The following is an 18,831-nucleotide window of genomic DNA, read 5'->3' as shown; positions in this document are numbered from 1 at the left end:
GATCCTGGGTCAACTTGCATTGATGGAAGCAAACACTCCTGCTTACAGCCTTCCAAGTTACCCTATCATAGCAGAACAAGATGGTGGCTGAGAAGAAGTGAGATTCTAAACCTAGCTACACAGTGGGGGTTGATCCAAGCTGAGTAGTCAACTTGGCACGTGTGTCCACCTATCTTCTCACCCTATACAGAAAGTACAGGGTTGGTACTGGCAGAGCTCAGTACTGGCAGTGCCACTCTTAGCTGAATATTCCTTGCCAAGTCACCACATCTCACTGATCATCTATTTTTCTATAAAAGATTATGGTATATTTGAAAATGTCTTTCAGAGTATGTTTTATGATCCAGTTTCTTTTAGTGCTGAAATATCAATAATAACACTGCTTCCTTCAAAGAATGTTTAAGATGCTCAATCAACAAATTACTATTATGTGTTAAGCACAGTGCCTAGAATCACTGAACCATCATTGCTGCACTGATACACTGCACTGTTTGCTCTGTAGCCAAGACGTCTGACTTAAGTCTAACGGTGTGTAAGAATTTCTGTTTGTTTTTTAACCATAGAATTTAATCTTTTTATTTTATTTTATTTTTACTTTTAGAAGTTCAGTACGATGGCAGGCAAGATCACAGAGGCAGATGTGTCATCTCTGGTGCAGAATCTTTCCACCATCATTCAGCAAAACCCGTCCACCACAGCTGGGAATCTGGCTTCTGTGGTGTCGCTTCTGCACAACATTTCACTTGTGTCTCAGGCAAACTCCTTAGCAGTGTCTAATTTTACATTGAAGGTATGAAGGGCTGACTATTTACTTATAATTTATTTTATTTAGCTCTTCTGAGACTGGGTCTCATGATGTAGCTCTGGTGGGCCTGGCATGCAATACATAGTCCAGGATAGCCTTGAACTCCTGGAACCCATTCTGGTTTAGCCTTCTGAGTTCCTGTGCTTACAGGCATGTACCACTACACCCAGACTGAAGGTCCCACTTCAAATGTTCCATCTTGTAGGAGGTGTAATAAAAGCCTGGATGATGGGGAAACTGTCGGGAAAAGCAGAGAAGCCATGTAACAGTCCTGGTGTGAGCTTCATTGGCTTCTCCACGCTATACAGTGAATTCATAGGATTTGGGGATATTAGTTCAATAATAGAGTGCTGGGCCCAAGGTTCAATACCAAGTATGGGATCTGGGGAGAGGAGAAATAAAATATTAATGCCCATGTTCAATAGCACAAAAGCTTACCCTTTCCCTCAATCCCAAGACTTCACAAGCAGCCTGTTCGTGCACAGATTTCAATTTAGTCTGTCGATCTTGTGAGTTTATTGTATACAGTGAACAATTTTAGAGCTCCTTTCTCAGTCGGGCATAGTGGTGTATGCCTAGAATCCCAAAACTCAAGGAGGCAGAGGCAGGGGGATCTCTATGAGTTTGAGGCCAGCCTGGTCTACAAAGTGAACCCAAGACAGCCAAGGCTTCACAGAGAAACCCTGTCTCAAAAAACCAAAAACTGAAAACCAACCACCCACCACCACCACCAAAAACAACAAAACCCTCTTTTCTCCTGGCTAGTTTAGTTTAGCTATTTAGATTTTGACTAAAAAAAAAAAAAATGACATAATAATATTTGGTCACTATAAGAATGGCACTACTCTAAAGGCAGGCCTATGTCTAGCAGTAGATACGGCCAACCCAAAATGAACTCATTATTTGTCCCCATACTGCTTTCTCAGGCCTTTTTTTTTTTCCTTACAGGTTCTTTGAGTATATATTATAGTTTCCAATTTTGTGTTTTTACTGGATTTCTGTGTGTGCAAACGTGTATCGTGTGCACATCTGTGTCTATATGTGCTTCTTCTAGTCTTTCTTGTTCTTCTTTCCATTTTTTTCCTATTCCAGTTTGTTTGTTTTCTAACGAAAGAAATAAAGGGTGTGGATTTGGGTGGGTGGGAGGGCAGGTTGCGGAGACAGAGAGGGGAAGCAGTAATCAGAATATATTTTATGAAAAAATTTTTTTGATTTTCCAAGACAGGGTTTTTCTGTGTCCTTGGCGTTCCTGAACTCACTTTGTAGATCAGGCTAGCCTCAAACTCACAGGGATCCACCTGCCTCTGACTCACGAGTGCCTTTGGCCACCATGCCTGGCTAAATCTATTTTCTATTATAAAAAAAAAAGAACACAATGCAAATCCTGGTGTCATAGACTTGTAATTCTAGCACTTGAGAGGCTGAGATAGTGATATTGTGAACTTCAGTCCTCTGAAGGAGCAGGAAGTGCTTAACCATATTCTCAGCTAACAATTCAAAACTGTTTTTGAGGATTGCCACTGACTATTCTTATGCAGTAAACAACACTAAAACTCCATGAATTAAAATTTGAACATCCATGGCATGAAGTGACCGGTTCATTTTTTACATTGAAAATAGTTTTATTGTTGTTCGTATACTGTATTTTGATTACCATTTCCCCTCCCTCAACTCCACTCAATTCCTCCTCACCTCTCCTCCCTTCTGGACCCACCACTTTTCTAAGATATAACAATAATATAATATAATATAATATAATATAAACAAATTCTAACAGTAGCACAAAACGGGGAAGATGTTGAAGTCACACTTCTGTCCTTGTCTTCTCACAAATTCATCTTTCCTCTCTCAGAGCTAAAGGAAAGCACACCTGTGTTGTGGGATGCTTATTCATCCATGCTGAAGTGAAACCCCATTGTGATTGCAGATGACTTGGGGTGACCACTCTAGTCTCAACTTAAAAAAAATTATTTAGTGTGTGTGTATGTGTGGGTGCTGCACACATTCCACACCATGCGTATGGAGACCAGAGGACAACATGTGGGAATCAGCTCTCTCCTTCAATCATGTGGGTTCTGGGAACTGAACTCAGGTCACCTGGATTGGCAGTAGGCACCTTTATCCACTTAGGTACCATACCCTCTTGACCAAAACACTTCTACTACATCCAATGACAGAAACTAACGTAATTCATGAGGTTTTAACCATGATCTTCAACTCACCAATATTATTTTAATTTAATTTAAATTAAAAACACTCTTTTCCCTATACTTAACACGAGCAAGCTTCCACTCTTGTCTCTCCTGTCTCAGAAAACCTAAACTGACTTTGAGTCTTGTGTTTCAGGAAGTCATCAACATAGCTGATCATATTCTGAATTCAACTTCCATAGCTAACTGGACAGTTTTATTGCAAAGCGAAATGGATGCCAGCTCCCGGCTTCTAGAGACACTGGAAAACATAAGTGCTCTTATACCTTCCACGGCCCTGCCCCTTAATTTTTCTCTAGAATTCCTTGACTGGAAAGGGGTATACCAAAGCATGAAACATTACGAGTACCAGGTGGAAATGATAGAACAAAATGCTTCTCGGCCTATCCGAGGCCGTGTGTGTATTGAACTAGATCAATTCCAGAAGTCTTATCCAAAGGCTGTCATCAGCATGGCCTCACTGACTTTTGGGAACATTCTACCCACCACCCACCGAGGAAACGCAGAGGTCAATGGGCCTGTGATATCCACACTTATCCAGAACCATTCCATCACTGAAATTTCCCTCACCTTTTCCAAGATAAAGCAGAACCTGAGGCAGCCTCGCTGTGTGTTTTGGGATTTCAGTCAGTTGAAATGGAGCGATGCAGGCTGCCAACTAGTTGACGAAACTCCAGACACTGTACTGTGCCGGTGTTCTCACCTGACCTCTTTCTCCATGCTCATGTCACCCTTTGTCCCCTCCTCAGTGGTACCTGTGGTAACCACATGGATCACGTACATAGGGCTGGGCATCTCCATTGCAAGTCTAATCTTATGCCTGATCATCGAGGGTCTGTTTTGGAAGCAGACCAAGAAAAGCCAAACTTCACACGCACGCAACGTTTGCCTGGTGAACATCGCCCTGTCGCTCTTAATTGCTGACGTTTGGTTTATCATTGCTGCCACTGTGGACAGCTCTGCCAGCCCTTCTGGGGTCTGTGTAGCTGCAGTGTTCTTCACCCACTTTTTCTACCTTGCCTTATTCTTCTGGATGCTTGCGCTTGGCATCCTGCTGGCTTATCGAATCGTCTTCGTGTTCCATCACATGGCCGTGACTACCATGATGGCTATTGGCTTCTGTCTGGGCTACGGGTGCCCCCTCCTTATATCAATCATCACCATTGCCGTCACCCAACCTAGCAAGAGCTACAGAAGAAACGATGTGTGTTGGCTTAATTGGTCTGATGAAAGCAAACCTCTGTTGGCATTTGTTGTTCCTGCCCTGACGATTGTGGCTGTGAACTTGGTCGTGGTGCTGCTGGTCCTCCGGAAGCTTTGGAGGCCAGCGATTGGCGAAAGACTGAATCAGGATGACAAGGCCACTGCCATCCGCATGGGAAAGAGCCTCCTGGTGCTGACCCCGCTGCTAGGGCTCACCTGGGGCTTCGGCATAGGAACAATGGTGGACAGCCAGACTCTGGCTTGGCATGTTCTTTTCGCTTTACTCAATGCTTTCCAGGTAAGGACAATAAACACAATGCACAATGCATGATGGGCTAATGCCATTGGAATAAGTACAGAGAGCTAGGGCTGGTCGGTAAAGATGGCCTGATATATTCTTGGTTCTAACAAGTCCATAACAGGGAAACGGTGAGAAGACCAATCTGTTTCCCCCATCATTTCACTGAAGAAGAATGCTGATGCATTCATTCTGAAGTAGACTTTCCCAGTAACCCACTGCAGAGCTTAAATCTATCAGAGGTCACATAACCAACGTTTATGTCTCTTGTGGTTGACTCAGTCCTCCAGTGCCTTGTACAAATCTCTGACAAGGCAGAGAAAGAGACATGACTCAAAAATACTTGTTGACCTTGATAGATACAAAGCAAGTCCCTGGAATTTAATAAACAGAGGCCAGCAACCTGACACTGGCAGCCGGATCTTGTAAATAACATGTTCCTGAAAACCAACCATGCTTATTAATGTACAAAAGGCCTATGGCTCTGTTCTCTCCAATAGCAGGGGAACTGAAACAGATTATTATGTCTCTTATAAATCCCCAAAGGCTTACAATCTAGTCTTTACCCCCCAAAGCTTATTGATCCTTAGCATCCAGGATGGCTTTTACATCCCATAGCCAGAAAGTGTTCAGATAGATGGAAAAGAATCCTTAGGTTTTGATGTCTCTGGAAGATAGTCCTCAATCATGGTTTTATTTCAGGCAAGGCCAGAGCACCTAGGTCAATGAGTCATGGAAATGGTAGTCTCCCCTTTGGGTTCTGAGGTCAAGTGTGTTTGCCCTCAGGTACCAACTGTGTGTTTAGTCTCTCCGTGCCTCAGTTCTCTCAGCTGGTGAGCGGGGACCACGGTGATACGTATGGAGCAAGTTTGAGGATTACGAGCGATAATGTAGCACCTGGCACAGCACCCTATACTCAGTAAATGCTTAGAACTTCCTTAAGGCATTGCACCAGTCCACACAGCAGTGAACGTGCAGGCAGTGATATCGGTATAGGCACAGAGAGCATGCACCCAATGGAGACAAGTCCTGGCAGCCCTAGGGAGGGCAGGCTTGTGAGCAGTGCGGTGTTTGACGGGTATGAATGAAAGGTTCTCTGACTGGAAGGAAGACAGAAAGGATTTTCCAGGAGGCATATTTGAAGAGAAGGCTACTCATGCGGGCCTCTTTCCTCTTCCTGGCCATTGGATGCTGAACCTCAGTACCTCTGTCATCATAGGGACACGATAGGTGCTTATTACATACTTGGTCTAAAGAAAGGCTAAGATATCATAGCCATTGGGAGCTATGGGGAGCTTTGCATGTCAAAGCAGCAGCTAATAAAGGTCTACATAAGTTTACAACTTCATTCATTCAATCATTTGCTCATTATCATATTCATGAAAAAAACAAGCGGTTAGCACTTTGTGATGTGCCAGGCAGGCCTTCTAGAAGCCTATAGTCCAGCAGGAGGCCAGACAAGAAAACAAGTTCAACTTGAGCACATAGTGCGTGCCTTTTACCTCAGCATTTGGGGTAGAGGTAGGAGAATCGCCAATTTGAGGCCAGCCTGACCTGTTTAACAAGTCTCAGGCTAAACTGGCTTATGGAACAAGTACTTATCTCCAAAAGGGGGGTGGGGGTGGGGAATCAACATGAGAACATCAAGTGTCATAACAGCATGGTAGAATTGCATCACATAGTGTATAGGTGATCTCTTGTCTGGAAAAGAAAACGCAATGCAATATATCCAATTCACTCTGCTTTTGGTTCTTGTTAAAGGGGTTTTTCATCTTCTGTTTTGGAATTCTCTTGGATAATAAGGTATGTGTATATTCACTTCTCCCTTCATTCCCTAGGGCAGGCATAAAAAGTTCCCCTTCAGTTCCAAGGCTTTTGATAATAAACACAGTGGGTACTTGGGGAACAAAATGTTACAAGTTTACAAAAGACAGACTCCTTCAGAAGTCAGCTAAGCCACTCCTGCTGATGAATCATGTAGATGCAACCATAAGTAAAGTGTACATCACAGAGAGAAAAAAAAGGGGGGGCATGGGAGAGAAAGTTTTTCTTTTGCATTTAATCTTTGTAAGCCTGGTGTGCTGGTGCATATCTAGAATCCCGGTACTCAGAAGGCTGAGGCAGGAGGATTACACAGAGCGTCCCAAACCAACTAGAACTCTGAGGCTCTGTCTCAAAAGCAAGCAAGCAAGCAAAATCTCTTTCCAGTTTGCTTTCCCAGGGAATGCATTCTATTTTGTACCTTGAATTCTTTTGTCCATTTATTTAAAATATGCAGAAAGGATATAATTTTCACATTTCCAAGCTATTAAATGCTAAATAGTTTCTCACATTAAAAAAAATTCCCAAATGAAAGACTTGTTGGAGGTTGGTCTGGTATATTTTGACGCTAATTACTGTTTTCTGCCTCTGTGCCCCACCTGTACCTTGCCAAAGAGATTGGAGGAAAGGGGAGGAGAAGAAGGCTGGGCCAGGGGTTAGGTGGAGGAGAAGCACATGGCCCAGATGATGATAATTAGCAAGTATTTGGGACTATGGATGGGAGGTAGCTTGATAGAAATTATTAGAAGCAAATGGCATGGAATTGGGACAGGTATCCCACACCTGCCCCACTATGGGAAGTAGTTTAGGGGATTAATATCTACCCTGTCCCAGGTTAACTAAGGCTATTTTAAAATATAACAGGTGTCTGTGTCTTGATTGATTGCTAGCAGGTTAGAAAATACTGTCGTAATAATAATTATAGGCCTAATAATAAACATTGTTAGGCCATACTGGTAAAATAACTGCAACCAAGACTATTAGTTTTAGTGAAAGATAAATGGGAAAAAAGTTGCAAAGAATCATGTTCCGTTTTTCCTCCTAAGCAGCAAGTGATTATATCAAGATAAAGGCAATGATTGATGTTTTAGCAAGAAAGCAAAAAGATTTTTATTACTGGGGCTAGAGTTGCTTTTGTAGATGGCTAGGTTTGGTTCCCAGAACTTACATGGTAATATACAATGATTTGTAACTACCATTCCAGGGGACCAAATGCTTCTTTTGGCCTGTATCAGCACCAGGCACACACATGGTGTATAGACATACATGCAGGCAAAACCACTCATACACATAAAAATAAAATAAAACAAATATGTGCTAAAAACAGAAAAGATTTTTTGTTAACTCATTTGCCATATATCACCACCCATTTACAGAAAGACAATTTTCTTACAATTGTCATGTTCCTACCAGATACATGGTCAGGAAACCCTTCCCTCCACCAATAAACTGCTCTCAGCAGTTTTCGCCAGATGCTCACGCATTACTACATTTGATACTGTTGTTTCATGTTCAATTCTAGTTTCGCTTCTAGGAAGAGAGAACAGTCTGTTAGATATTTATGCTAATGGTCTGGAAGTGTTGCTTAGAAGTGATGTCGCTAAGTAACTTTTTTCTTGGAAGGCTGATGCTCTCAATCATTTCTCTCTCTTCACCACATTTTTTTTTTTTTTTTTTTTTTTTTTTTTTTTTGGATGTCCCTGACAGCTGCGGCAACTTCTGTCCAACAAGTTGACTCCACTAAGCTCATGGAAGCAAACATCAAAGGTAACAGACCTTCAACTCCGAGGCATTGAAGCACCAGTTTTGCATTTTTTCCCTTTATGTCATTTGCGGCAAGCCCATTTATGGAAGGCCCTTGTTTCCCCATCATCACCACTTAGGATGGTGCCTGGCTAGGGTTGATGTCTAAACAAAGAGCTACAGAGTAAGGAGAGCCTGGGCAGCCGCATATGAAGGCTTGAAACCCGCAAGATGTGTGTGATGTGTCAGCTCTAGGCTGGCCCCTGCCACTGGTAGGAGGCCACGGTGCTCAGAGACAGCTTCTGCTTTGTATTAAGGTGGTATTCTTGATGTAGGATGCAGAAAAGACTCTCAGGGTGAGTCAGTATGAAGTAAGATCAGCGTTTAGTAAGAAAACATGTTAATGCAGGTTTAAGCATTGACATTAAGAACCGCGGGGGGTGGGGAGGGGGTGGGGGTAGAAGAGGACAATGGCACACAGTAGGGCAGCTTATAGTTTTGTTTTGTTTTGTTTTAGCAAACAAGATGTAAGGTGGTTTTTTGAGGAGTACTATATAGGTGAGATAAAAAACAGAGGCTAACAATTTTAAAGGAATCCCAAGTGCACATAAGGCACAGTGAAGTGATAACTTGCTTTGCCTGTAAACACCATTCATAATCTTATTCATAATTCTCAGCAGATAGGGGTGGGGCTCCTCTCTCTTCCCATGTCTGCTTATTCCTGCCCCCGCCTTACTGCCTTGTTTGTTTTGAGTGGATGACTTTGAACAAAACTATTTATTTCAGTCTCTGATAGTCTCAGCACTTAGCTCTGCATTCTAGAACCCGTGGAGTTGGCAAAGACAGGATGGGGTTGGCATAGGGTGGGGGTGGGTTTCTGTTTCATTCTTTATACAAAAGTGCTCATGAGGACAGTGTGCTACAGCACAACACTCACATAGGCATTTTCTACCTTCAGGGTTAGCTTAGAGTTTTGCCTTTCAATGAGACATGGAGTACATTTCAGAAAGAGTGCTAAAGTAGAAGTTTGCACATTGAAGAAAAAGGCAACCTTCTTAACTGTATACAAACGTATGTGAATGCTCAGAGATTTTTTAAAAAATAAGACACAGTAGGCTTTTTAAATAAAATAAAGTATGGGGGTATACAACTGTGGTGGCTTGAATAAGAAGGGCCTTAATAGGCTCATATATTTGAATGCTTCATCACTAGGGAATGGAACTGTTTGAAAGGATTAGATGGATTGAGAGGTGTGGCCTTGTTGAAGGAAGTGCTCATGCCAGGTCCAATCTGTCTACTTCTCTCTCTGTCGTCTCTGTCTCTGTCTCTATCTCTGTCTCTGTCTCTGTCTCTGTCTGTGTCTCTGTCTCTGCCTCTCTCTCTCTGTCTCTGTCTCTCTGTGTCTCTATCTGTCTGTCTGTCTGTCTGTCTGTCTGTCTGTCTCTCTCTCTCTCTCTCTCTCTCTCTCTCTCTCTCTCTCTCTCTCTCTTGCCTGCGGATCAAGATATAGCTCTTAGATATTTCCCTAACCTCATTCTTGCCTGGCTGCTTCCATGCCTTCTGCCATGACGATAATGGACTAACCCTCTGAAGCTGTAAGCAAGCCTCCAGTTACATGCTTTTCTTTGTAAGAAGTGCCTTGGACATAGTGCTTTTTCATAGAAATAGAACAGTTAGCTAAGATAACAATTATAATCCCAGTGTTTAGAGAGGCACAGGCATGAAGGTCAGGATTTCAAGGCGAGCTCTGGAAACATAAGGAGTTTGCTGTATTTGGGGTGATAAAAATGAAAACAACAACAGCAAAAACAAACAAACAATAAAAACAAAATAGTGGGCTGGGGAGGTGGCTCAGCGGTTAAGAGCACATGCTGGTCTTCCTGAGGTCCTGAGTTCAGTCCCAGCACCCACATTAGGCACCTCATAACCATTTGTAACTCTATCTCAAGTGATCTGACAGACTCTTTTGGTTTTTGTGGGTATCCACATATATGGGGCGCACCCACACATATACACAAAAAATAAAAAGAAAATAAAGCACAATCAATGAGGAAATGATCACGGGGCTTCCTTGGTCTTCATTTCATAGTAGACAATGATGCTCGGAATGTAAGTAGGCCATCTTGGTCAATGTACTTTGACTCTTCCCCTAGTGGCTGTAGGACTTAGGAAAGGTCCATCGTGGCTCAAAGATGTTCTTACATTCTGTTAATATTATGTCTCGAGCTCAAACCCTTGGGACCAGAAGGTGTAAAACTGATGTTACTGTGTAGTCTCAGGAAAAGGAGGAAGTTACAGAAAAGGATTCACATCAGTGAATAAAACGAGACAGGGCACTCCCTGCACTTCAAAGCAGGAAGTCTTATTGAGAACCAGAGACAGAAAAACATCCTTAAATTAAATAAAACAGAAGCAAAGGTTCAAACGCCTGGCAGGATTCCTCCCTGTTCCTGAGATATCATGCTAGTGTTTTTCAGATGCGAAGGTGGCCACTGAGCAGCGATGGCCACCAAGGGTCTGCTTCGTCTGTGTCCATGGCCTCTCCCCATTTTAATTCAAGCCAGGTGGTAAAAATTAGATCTTTTTTTCTTTTTGGTTGTCTGGTTAAATGATTGCCCTAGTTTCACTTCCTATTTCTGTGATTAAAATATCAGGGAAAGGCAACTTGTGGAAAAAGGGGCTAGTGTGGCTTATATTTCCGGTCATTTGTTACAGTGTCTAGCAAAGAAACGCTCTCAATATGAGTGGATGAATAAACACTAGCAAATATAAAAGAATGTCAAGTATCTTAAAATCAGCATTTCCTAATAATTGCTTGTTCTTTGTTTGAAACATTTCATTTTAATTTAATGACTACGTTTTTAATCTATCCGTCTGCCTGTCTGTTTGTTTATTTATTTGGCTCTCCTGGAACTTGTTTTGTAGGCCACGTTAGCCTCAACCTCACATAGACCTGTTTTCCTCTGCTTCCCAAGTGCTGGGACTAAAGGCGTGTGCCACCACACCGGGCTTCAGTTTTAATAAAAAAAAAAAATAGTGATTTATTTTTGTTGCATGTGTATGAATATTTTGCCTACATGTGCGTATATACACTGTGCGCACGCCTGGTTTTCACAAAGGCTGCAAGTGGGCAATGGATGCCCTGGAACTGGAGTTACAGATCTTTGTGAGCTACCTTGTAGGTGCTGGAACAGAACCCAGTTTCTCTAGGAGAGCAATGAGTCCTTTCAAGTGCTGTAGCCGTCTCTTCTGCTGTGTGTTTCAGTTCTGTTGTTATAACCTTCATAATCTTTATACCAACTTGCAGCTGCTTATTCCCAGAACTGAACAAACCCAAGGGAGTATACACATGAACATAAAAAGGGGATGGTGTTTCCTTCAAAGCCATTTTCCAGTTGGCTGCGGGAAGTTGTAAAGATACAGAAACAACAAATTCATTTGGAAACAAACTCAGTCATACTCTAAACAAGCAGATGAAGGAATAAATGAGTACCTATTCTATATTCCTAAAAAAGAATTGTAGATTATTGACATGGACTGAAAGGTTGATGGTGGCAGGCTTTATTAAGGGATAACACAAGGCACCTCCAAGCATGAGAGTGGAGAGAGGTTACCGTGGAGGACCACACTCTTGTAGGGTGACAGTGGACAGTAGACAGAGAGACCGCTGTTGAAGAAAACGCTCTCATGGCGGGGGTACGAATGGCCAGAGAGGCCACTATGTAGGGCTTGACCATTTGAGGGTGAAGGGTATACACAGCCAAAGGGACCAATGTGTTAGTCCACAAGCTTACGCAGGCTTTATCCTGTTACATAAAGTTGCTGGGACGGATAGCTTTCCAGCTGGGCTTTTTTTTTTTTTTTTTTTAACCCAAGGATTATAATAGTTAAGAAGAGAGATTATGAAGTGCTTGGAAAGTCCAACTGATATTATGGTTTTCCATAAGACCATACTTTCACCCACAGTTGATGACGCAGCAGCCAGATGTGGCAGTGCACACCTTTAATCTCATCCCAGCACTCAGGAGGCAGAGGCAGGAGGATTTCTATGAGTTCCAGGCTAGCTAGAGCTGCAGTGAGACCCTGACTCAAAAATCAAGCCAAACCAAACCAACACCACCAAAAACCAAAATCATGCACTAGGATAGATTTTAAAGGAGTCAGAAGAATTTAAAGTCTATATAAATTACCTGTGTTTTTCTAAGGGGAAATACCCTCCTTTGATGAGCCACAATAAAGGTACCTCCACCTTCTCCTTGCTTTTATCTGTACCTATCTTTTTACATATATAAAATTTTGGGCTGAGCAGTGGTGGAACATATCTTTAACTCCAGCACTTGGGAGGCAAGAGCAGGTGAATCTCTGTGAGATTGAGGCCAGAGTGAGTTCCAAGACAGCCAAAGCTAAACATAGAGAAACCCTGTCTTTAAAAATCAATAATAATAATAATAATAATAATAATAATAATAACAACAACAACAACAACAACAACAACAACAACAGAAATAAATTAAAAACTAGTAAAAGCAATGCTTTTTTTCTTGATTGTAATTCTTTAAATTACTGCACTAACAGAAATACAGGATGTGGGATCCTAAACTAATTACAAAGGAGGAACCAAGCCTTAAAGACCTTCAAATCTGTTGATTTCCAACTAGCAATCTAACATAAACTAATTTTTTTTTTGTTCTTTTGTACAGCAAAACTCCTCAGATACAGTTACCAAGCCTAAGTGCCTAAGGCCTTTCAACATACTACAGCACAGAGGTGAGTTCCAATACAGCCAAAGAACGGAAAAGGCAAAAAGGGAGATTATGAATATGAAGAAATTCAATAGTAATTATTAAAAGATGACAGTGGCAGCTGGCCATGCATCTAAGTTCCTTGGGATTGTGCTCAGGGCTGATAAAGCAGTAGTGAGCATTTGTTTTCATAGGCACACACACAGACACACACACACACACAGACACACAGACACGCAGACACACACACACACAGACACACACACATACACACACACACATACACACACACACACAGACACACACACACAGACACACACACACAGACACACACACACAGACACACACACAGACACACACACAGACACACACACAGACACACACACACACACAGACACACACACACACAGACACACACAGACACACACACAGACACACACACACACAGACACACACACACAGACACACAGACACACACACACACAGACACACACACACAGACACAGACACACACACACACAGACACACAGACACACAGACACACACAGACACACACAGACACACACACACACAGACACACACACACAGACACACACACACACAGACACACACACAGACACACACACACAGACACACACACACAGACACACAGACACACACACACACAGATACACACACACACAGACACACACACAGACACACACACACACAGACACACACACACACACACACACACAGACACACACACACACAGACACACACACACACACACACACACACACACACACACACACACACACACACAGCATTGATCATTAAGGTCCTGGGGTTGAGGAGGATGGTTAGAGCATTCCCAGCTAAGTCCTTACTGGAGAGTCATTCCTCTTACACCAGCTGCTGAACAGAGGGCATGGGATGATGTGCTGATGCACAATGACGAACATTTATTATTTTCTGAACTAACCTGAGGCATGATACCTCAGGAGGGTGAGAAACTAGTGTTCCCTCCTGCAGTCATATATTGATGACTACTGGGAATGTAAGCATCACGGGGTCACAGTACCTAGAGAAAGAAGTAGAAGGGATATATTGTGCTACAAGGTAAGTTGTAGTCATACTTAACAGCCCTCCTGCTTTGCATTGAATTATGACATCATCATTAAATCCATTTTAGATTCTAATCAAAACTATTTAGATTATAGCTGAAGAGAGCTCAGTTCTAATTGGGAAATCAATATCATACCTCTTCCTCCTCTCAAAGCTCAGGGGTCATCATGGGAGATGATGGGCAGAATGATTGTAAGAACCTGACATAGTGGAGACCTATCACAAAATAGTATTTACTGGACATGGTGGGGTTATTGCACACATAAATGCATAGTATCTGTGACTGCATACGTAAGACCTGCACAAACTCAATATGGCCCAAATTCCAACATGGACAGGGAAAGGCTTTATGACATCACAGCCCTGGCTGAAGAGCTATTACCAAATAACGACTGGATGGAGAATCAGTTATTCTCAGAGATGTGGTCCCTGAGAGGCTACCCCTATTTGTTACTTTTCTATTTTCAAGACAAAATATTGTGAGCAAGGAGAATTACAGGATAAAGTTTATTTGCACTCATGGTTCCAGAGAGTCCATGATATGGTAGAGAAGGGACAGTGGGTGGTGGAACTGGATGCTGAGGGCCTGCAGGCCCACATCTTGAACCACAGTCAGGAAGAAGAAGAAGAAGAAGAAGAAGAAGAAGAAGAAGAAGAAGAAGAAGAAGAAGAAGAAGAAGAAGAAGAAGAAAGAGAGAGAGAGAGAGAGGGAGAGCCATAAATGGCAAGAGTCTCAAAGCCCAGTGACACACTTCCTCCAATAAGGCCACACCTAATCCTGCCCAAACACCACCACCGACTGGAGATGGAGTGTTCAAATGCCAGAGCCTATGGTCTGGTCAGGTCACCGTGTTATACATGTCCAGTAGATGGTCCTATACAGAGAGTACCCAATGACCTCAGTGGGTTTTATTACAGAGCATGTGAAATTGGTAGGGCAAATTGGAGGATAGGGACAAATTGGAGGGTGGGAGTAGGGAGGATTTTCTCAAAATACATTGCATGTAAAAATAAATTTCTCAAAATAATAAAAAGTTAAAAAAAAAAAGAATGCTTAAATTGCAAATACAGCTCAACTGCTGGCAAATGTGCCTAGCCCATCCCCTTGCTTCCTGTTTTCACGGCTTCCGACCAAACAGTGGTTTGAACTCCACCTTTCCAGATGTGTGTTCCCCATCAGTCGGAGGAAAAGACAACCAACTTCCAGGGCTCTATCCTGCACACCATGCATTGAGTTGAAGTTTATGTTATCCCATTTCCCAGCAGTAACTGAAAAACATAGTATTTCTTATCTCCAGTGGTGGATGACTGACCAATGCAAGCTTTCATGGTGTCGGTGAAGAGCTGTCCCTCTCAACCAATCAAGAATGTTCTGTAGTGTTCTTTAATACCACCCTGTAACTATGCCCCAGTTTTAAGATATTCCATAAGCTTCTGTCATTTTGTTTTATGCTAGATCCAAGAACAGCAGCAATGACTTACCTCATCTTCTTTTCTCCCTTCAGGCATGTATGCACTTTCTCATACTGGAGATTCATCCAGTGACATCACATTGACCCAGTTTTTATCAACGGAATGAAGCCATGAGTCATAATCAAAGGCAATTTTTGTTCTTTGAGCACCATGCTATTCAGAGCCACATGACAGCGAAGACATGCACAAAATCAGATGAGATTTTGTGACTTAGGAGTCTGAGGACAAAACTGGTTACTTTGGGGCTGGAGAGATGGCTCAGTGGTTTAGAGCACTTGCTGTTCTTACAGAGGACCTGGGCTCAGTACCCAGCACCCACATGGTGGCTTACAACCATCTGTCCAGGGGTACTGCTGCCCTCTTCTGACTTCTGTGAGTACAACACATACATGGTGCATAGGCACACATGCAGATTAAATACCCATACATGCAATAAAGTAAATAAATATTTTTTAAAACCCAACAAAATAGGTGACTTCAGTGGTTCAACCCTGTCTCCTTTATGGTAAATCAAACGGAAATTATATTAATTACAAAGGGAGCAAAGAAATATCACACATTGTGTATCCAGGAAGACATGTCAATGACAAAAGAAAAAAAAAGTTCCTGTCAATATCTCCAGCCATGAGGGAAACCAAAACACCGCTAAGATAATACCATATATCTATCTACTAGAATGACTGTGCAAACAACCCAACCTCCACCCCAGGGGGCGCTGCATAATTCTATTTATTCTGAACCCAACACAAGCAAGATGGTCCACGATAAAGGAAAGCAGTTGTAATTGTTGACCAGGTTCTAGCACAGCTGGCACCCATCCCTTCCAATCTTGGAAAACAACTTTATGCTGCATAGCTCTGCTATTTAACATTTCTTTAGTGAATGGAGACTGCAAGCCATACAATGCAATAACCTCTTTAAAATGTAGATCTTGCATGTCTACTGGATACCACGTCAACTCATTATAAGCATGACCGCCATTGTTACCAGGCACATGATGCACAAACACTGGGAGTGCTGATGTTGCCTGTGTAGCCCTAGGAACTCCTCTGGAGGTTCGCCTGGCTCAGTACTAACCAGTTGCCCCTGTACAGCCTCCTGCACTTCCTGCCTCTTGCCTCATGGAGGTGCTCTGGGCACCTGGCAGCAAAGGTGTGTGGAGCAGGGCAAGGTGGCCGGCTGCCTTCCAGCCTAGTTTACTTACCTCTTTCATCCTGTGGTAAATTTCCAGTCTCAGACACCAAGCCTGAACCCTATCATTCTCCACCCACTGGCTCTTTTGATTTCCAAGTACATCAACCTCCATCCGCAAACTTTGTTAAGTGCATAGACAACTCAGCAGTCCTTTCTAACACAAGAGAACTGAGCGACCCTCCTGAGTTTTCAGCTTCCCCTCCAGTCTTTTTCAATATGGTACATACGAAGACTACAAAGCAAAACCAGAGACCCCGCTCCAGGAGCAAGGCAGGAGACCACCCAGTTGCAGGAGCTGTTGTTTTGCTAACCTCCTTAAACAACATTGCCAACCCTCGGAGTTACCCATTATGCTCAATCCACTGCTGGGCGCCACCTGTAGGCTAGATTTTTCACAACCTACTTTATTTCGGGTTCTTATACACGTCAACCTCCATCTAACCCACTAGCCAGAGAAAGGATAGAAAGAATGTTAGTAGGAAAGAGGGGTTGTGGGTCTGTTTAGATGTAGTTTATTGGGCCAATTCCATTCTGCATTGTCAGCATACCAGCCATCTACTCCAATAGCAAACTCCAAACAGCAACAGGAATTTGCAGTGGTGGCATGATTGAGCAGAAACAGCAAGGCTCCGCCAAATTGTCATGAGTCCATGGAGGTGGCCAGAATCAGCCGGAGCACCATGAGAAGTTCTCTAGAACATCTCTCCCTGCAAAGTGAAGACCAGCAAAAACTAGGGAAGACCAGCAAAGACTAGCGAAGTGTTGAGCAGCGCAGAAATGCCAAACGCATCCCCCTGTCCGTGCTTCTTTTTGTATTCCTTCCCACCATCACACGCCCTCTCACGTGTCTGTTCCCAGCAAAACATCACATGCCCTCTCACAAGACATTGTCCAGAAAAGCATAAATGCCCTCTTACAAAACAGCTTTCAGCAAAACACCATGTGACCATGTGACATGTGAGTCTTCAAGTAACTACCACTTCAGTAGATTATCTTAGGAGTTCATAGTGCATGATATAAAATAAGGAAGAAGCATATAAATCCTCTTGGAAGGAGATATATACCTTCAGTGTCTTGATTGTAATGATGGTTTGGCAATGCACCTATCAATCAAAACATATTGCACATCACATGTAATTAAAACATAGAATTTATTATCAATAAGATTTTTTTAAAGGCAAAAAGATGGCATAGGTTCGGGACAGAACAATGCAGTTGGTTCTAACTCAATTTAAGAATCAGTCATGGGCTATTCCAAAAGCTCAGTGGCTAAAAACACCTACCCGCAAGCGTAAGGATCTGAGTTCAATCCCCAGGACCCACATGCTGGAAAAAGAGAACTGACATGGGCTGTTTGTTCTCTTGAGTCCACACTGACTGTGGCACTTGTACACATACACACACATATGCACACAGTGCACATACGTGCATGCACACACAATAAATTAATGTATAATTAATGACTTTTTTAAAAAAGAAAGAAAGGATGAAAGATAGAAAGGAAGAAAGAAAGAGCAATGAGAGTCCCAGGTTGTGCTCTAAGCTAAGGTGCCAGACAATTGTCCCCTCCCACTGTCTTGGAAGTAGATTATGTGAATAGGTGGGAAAAGAGACCAAGAGGTACCAGAAATACCTAAAGGAAGTACTATTATCATCCTGAAAAGAAAGGGCTGAGTGAACACTAACAGAGAAGCAAGGCTCACGCTTTCCAAACAAACATCTCTGAATATCTAATTCTATCAGAAGGAGAGAAAAGACCAAAGAGAACTGCTTCAAACTGGTGCCAGGATCATTTATCCATCTCATGCCAGAAGAGAACAAAGATTTATCAAGTTCCACCCGGGCACATGACACCCAGTCAGCTTTTTGCATTCTGCTTTTAGGTATAAACCGTCAAAGAAAAGCTATTTTCCTAAACCAGTGGTGTGCTTTATAAGTTCATTCTAAATGCTTATACTTTTATCGACAGATAAGACTAGCTCTCATCCTAGTAAAAGAAGTCTTTCGCCCACCCCCAGGCATCAGAGAACATCATATAAACACGCCATTAGTAAAAATGCTGAGGACAAGAGACTCTTTGGTCCCCAGAAACGATCAATACATTTGCAACACAACCCTGCACCCAAGGTTCAGGGAACATTGCAGAAGAGGGGCAGAAAGATAATAAGAGCCAGAGGACCAGGACACTATCTGTTGTGAGATAGTATCTTGAGAGAGGGGGGGGGGCAGAGAGAG

General features: G+C 42.6%; 1 protein-coding gene across 1 annotated transcript in view; it reads left to right on the top strand.

Annotated features, from left to right (window-relative positions):
• The window catches only part of Adgrf1 (adhesion G protein-coupled receptor F1), a 33,377-nt gene extending 17,709 nt beyond the window's left edge, over positions 1-15,668 (top strand). The window contains exons 12-17 of the mRNA XM_051152672.1: positions 602-790; positions 3,152-4,516; positions 6,278-6,319; positions 8,045-8,104; positions 12,781-12,847; positions 15,435-15,668. Of these exons, the coding sequence (XP_051008629.1) occupies positions 602-790; positions 3,152-4,516; positions 6,278-6,319; positions 8,045-8,104; positions 12,781-12,847; positions 15,435-15,508 (1,797 nt within the window). The 3' untranslated portion in view covers positions 15,509-15,668. The remainder of the gene's footprint in view (positions 1-601; positions 791-3,151; positions 4,517-6,277; positions 6,320-8,044; positions 8,105-12,780; positions 12,848-15,434) is intronic.
• Positions 15,669-18,831: the final 3,163 nt, after the last annotated feature.

This window comes from Acomys russatus, chromosome 11 (genome assembly GCF_903995435.1).
Source record: "Acomys russatus chromosome 11, mAcoRus1.1, whole genome shotgun sequence".
In the NCBI taxonomy this organism is placed as follows: domain Eukaryota; kingdom Metazoa; phylum Chordata; class Mammalia; order Rodentia; family Muridae; genus Acomys; species Acomys russatus.
The sequence above is the reverse complement of the archived record's forward strand: the minus strand, read 5'-3'. Positions and strand labels throughout refer to the sequence as shown.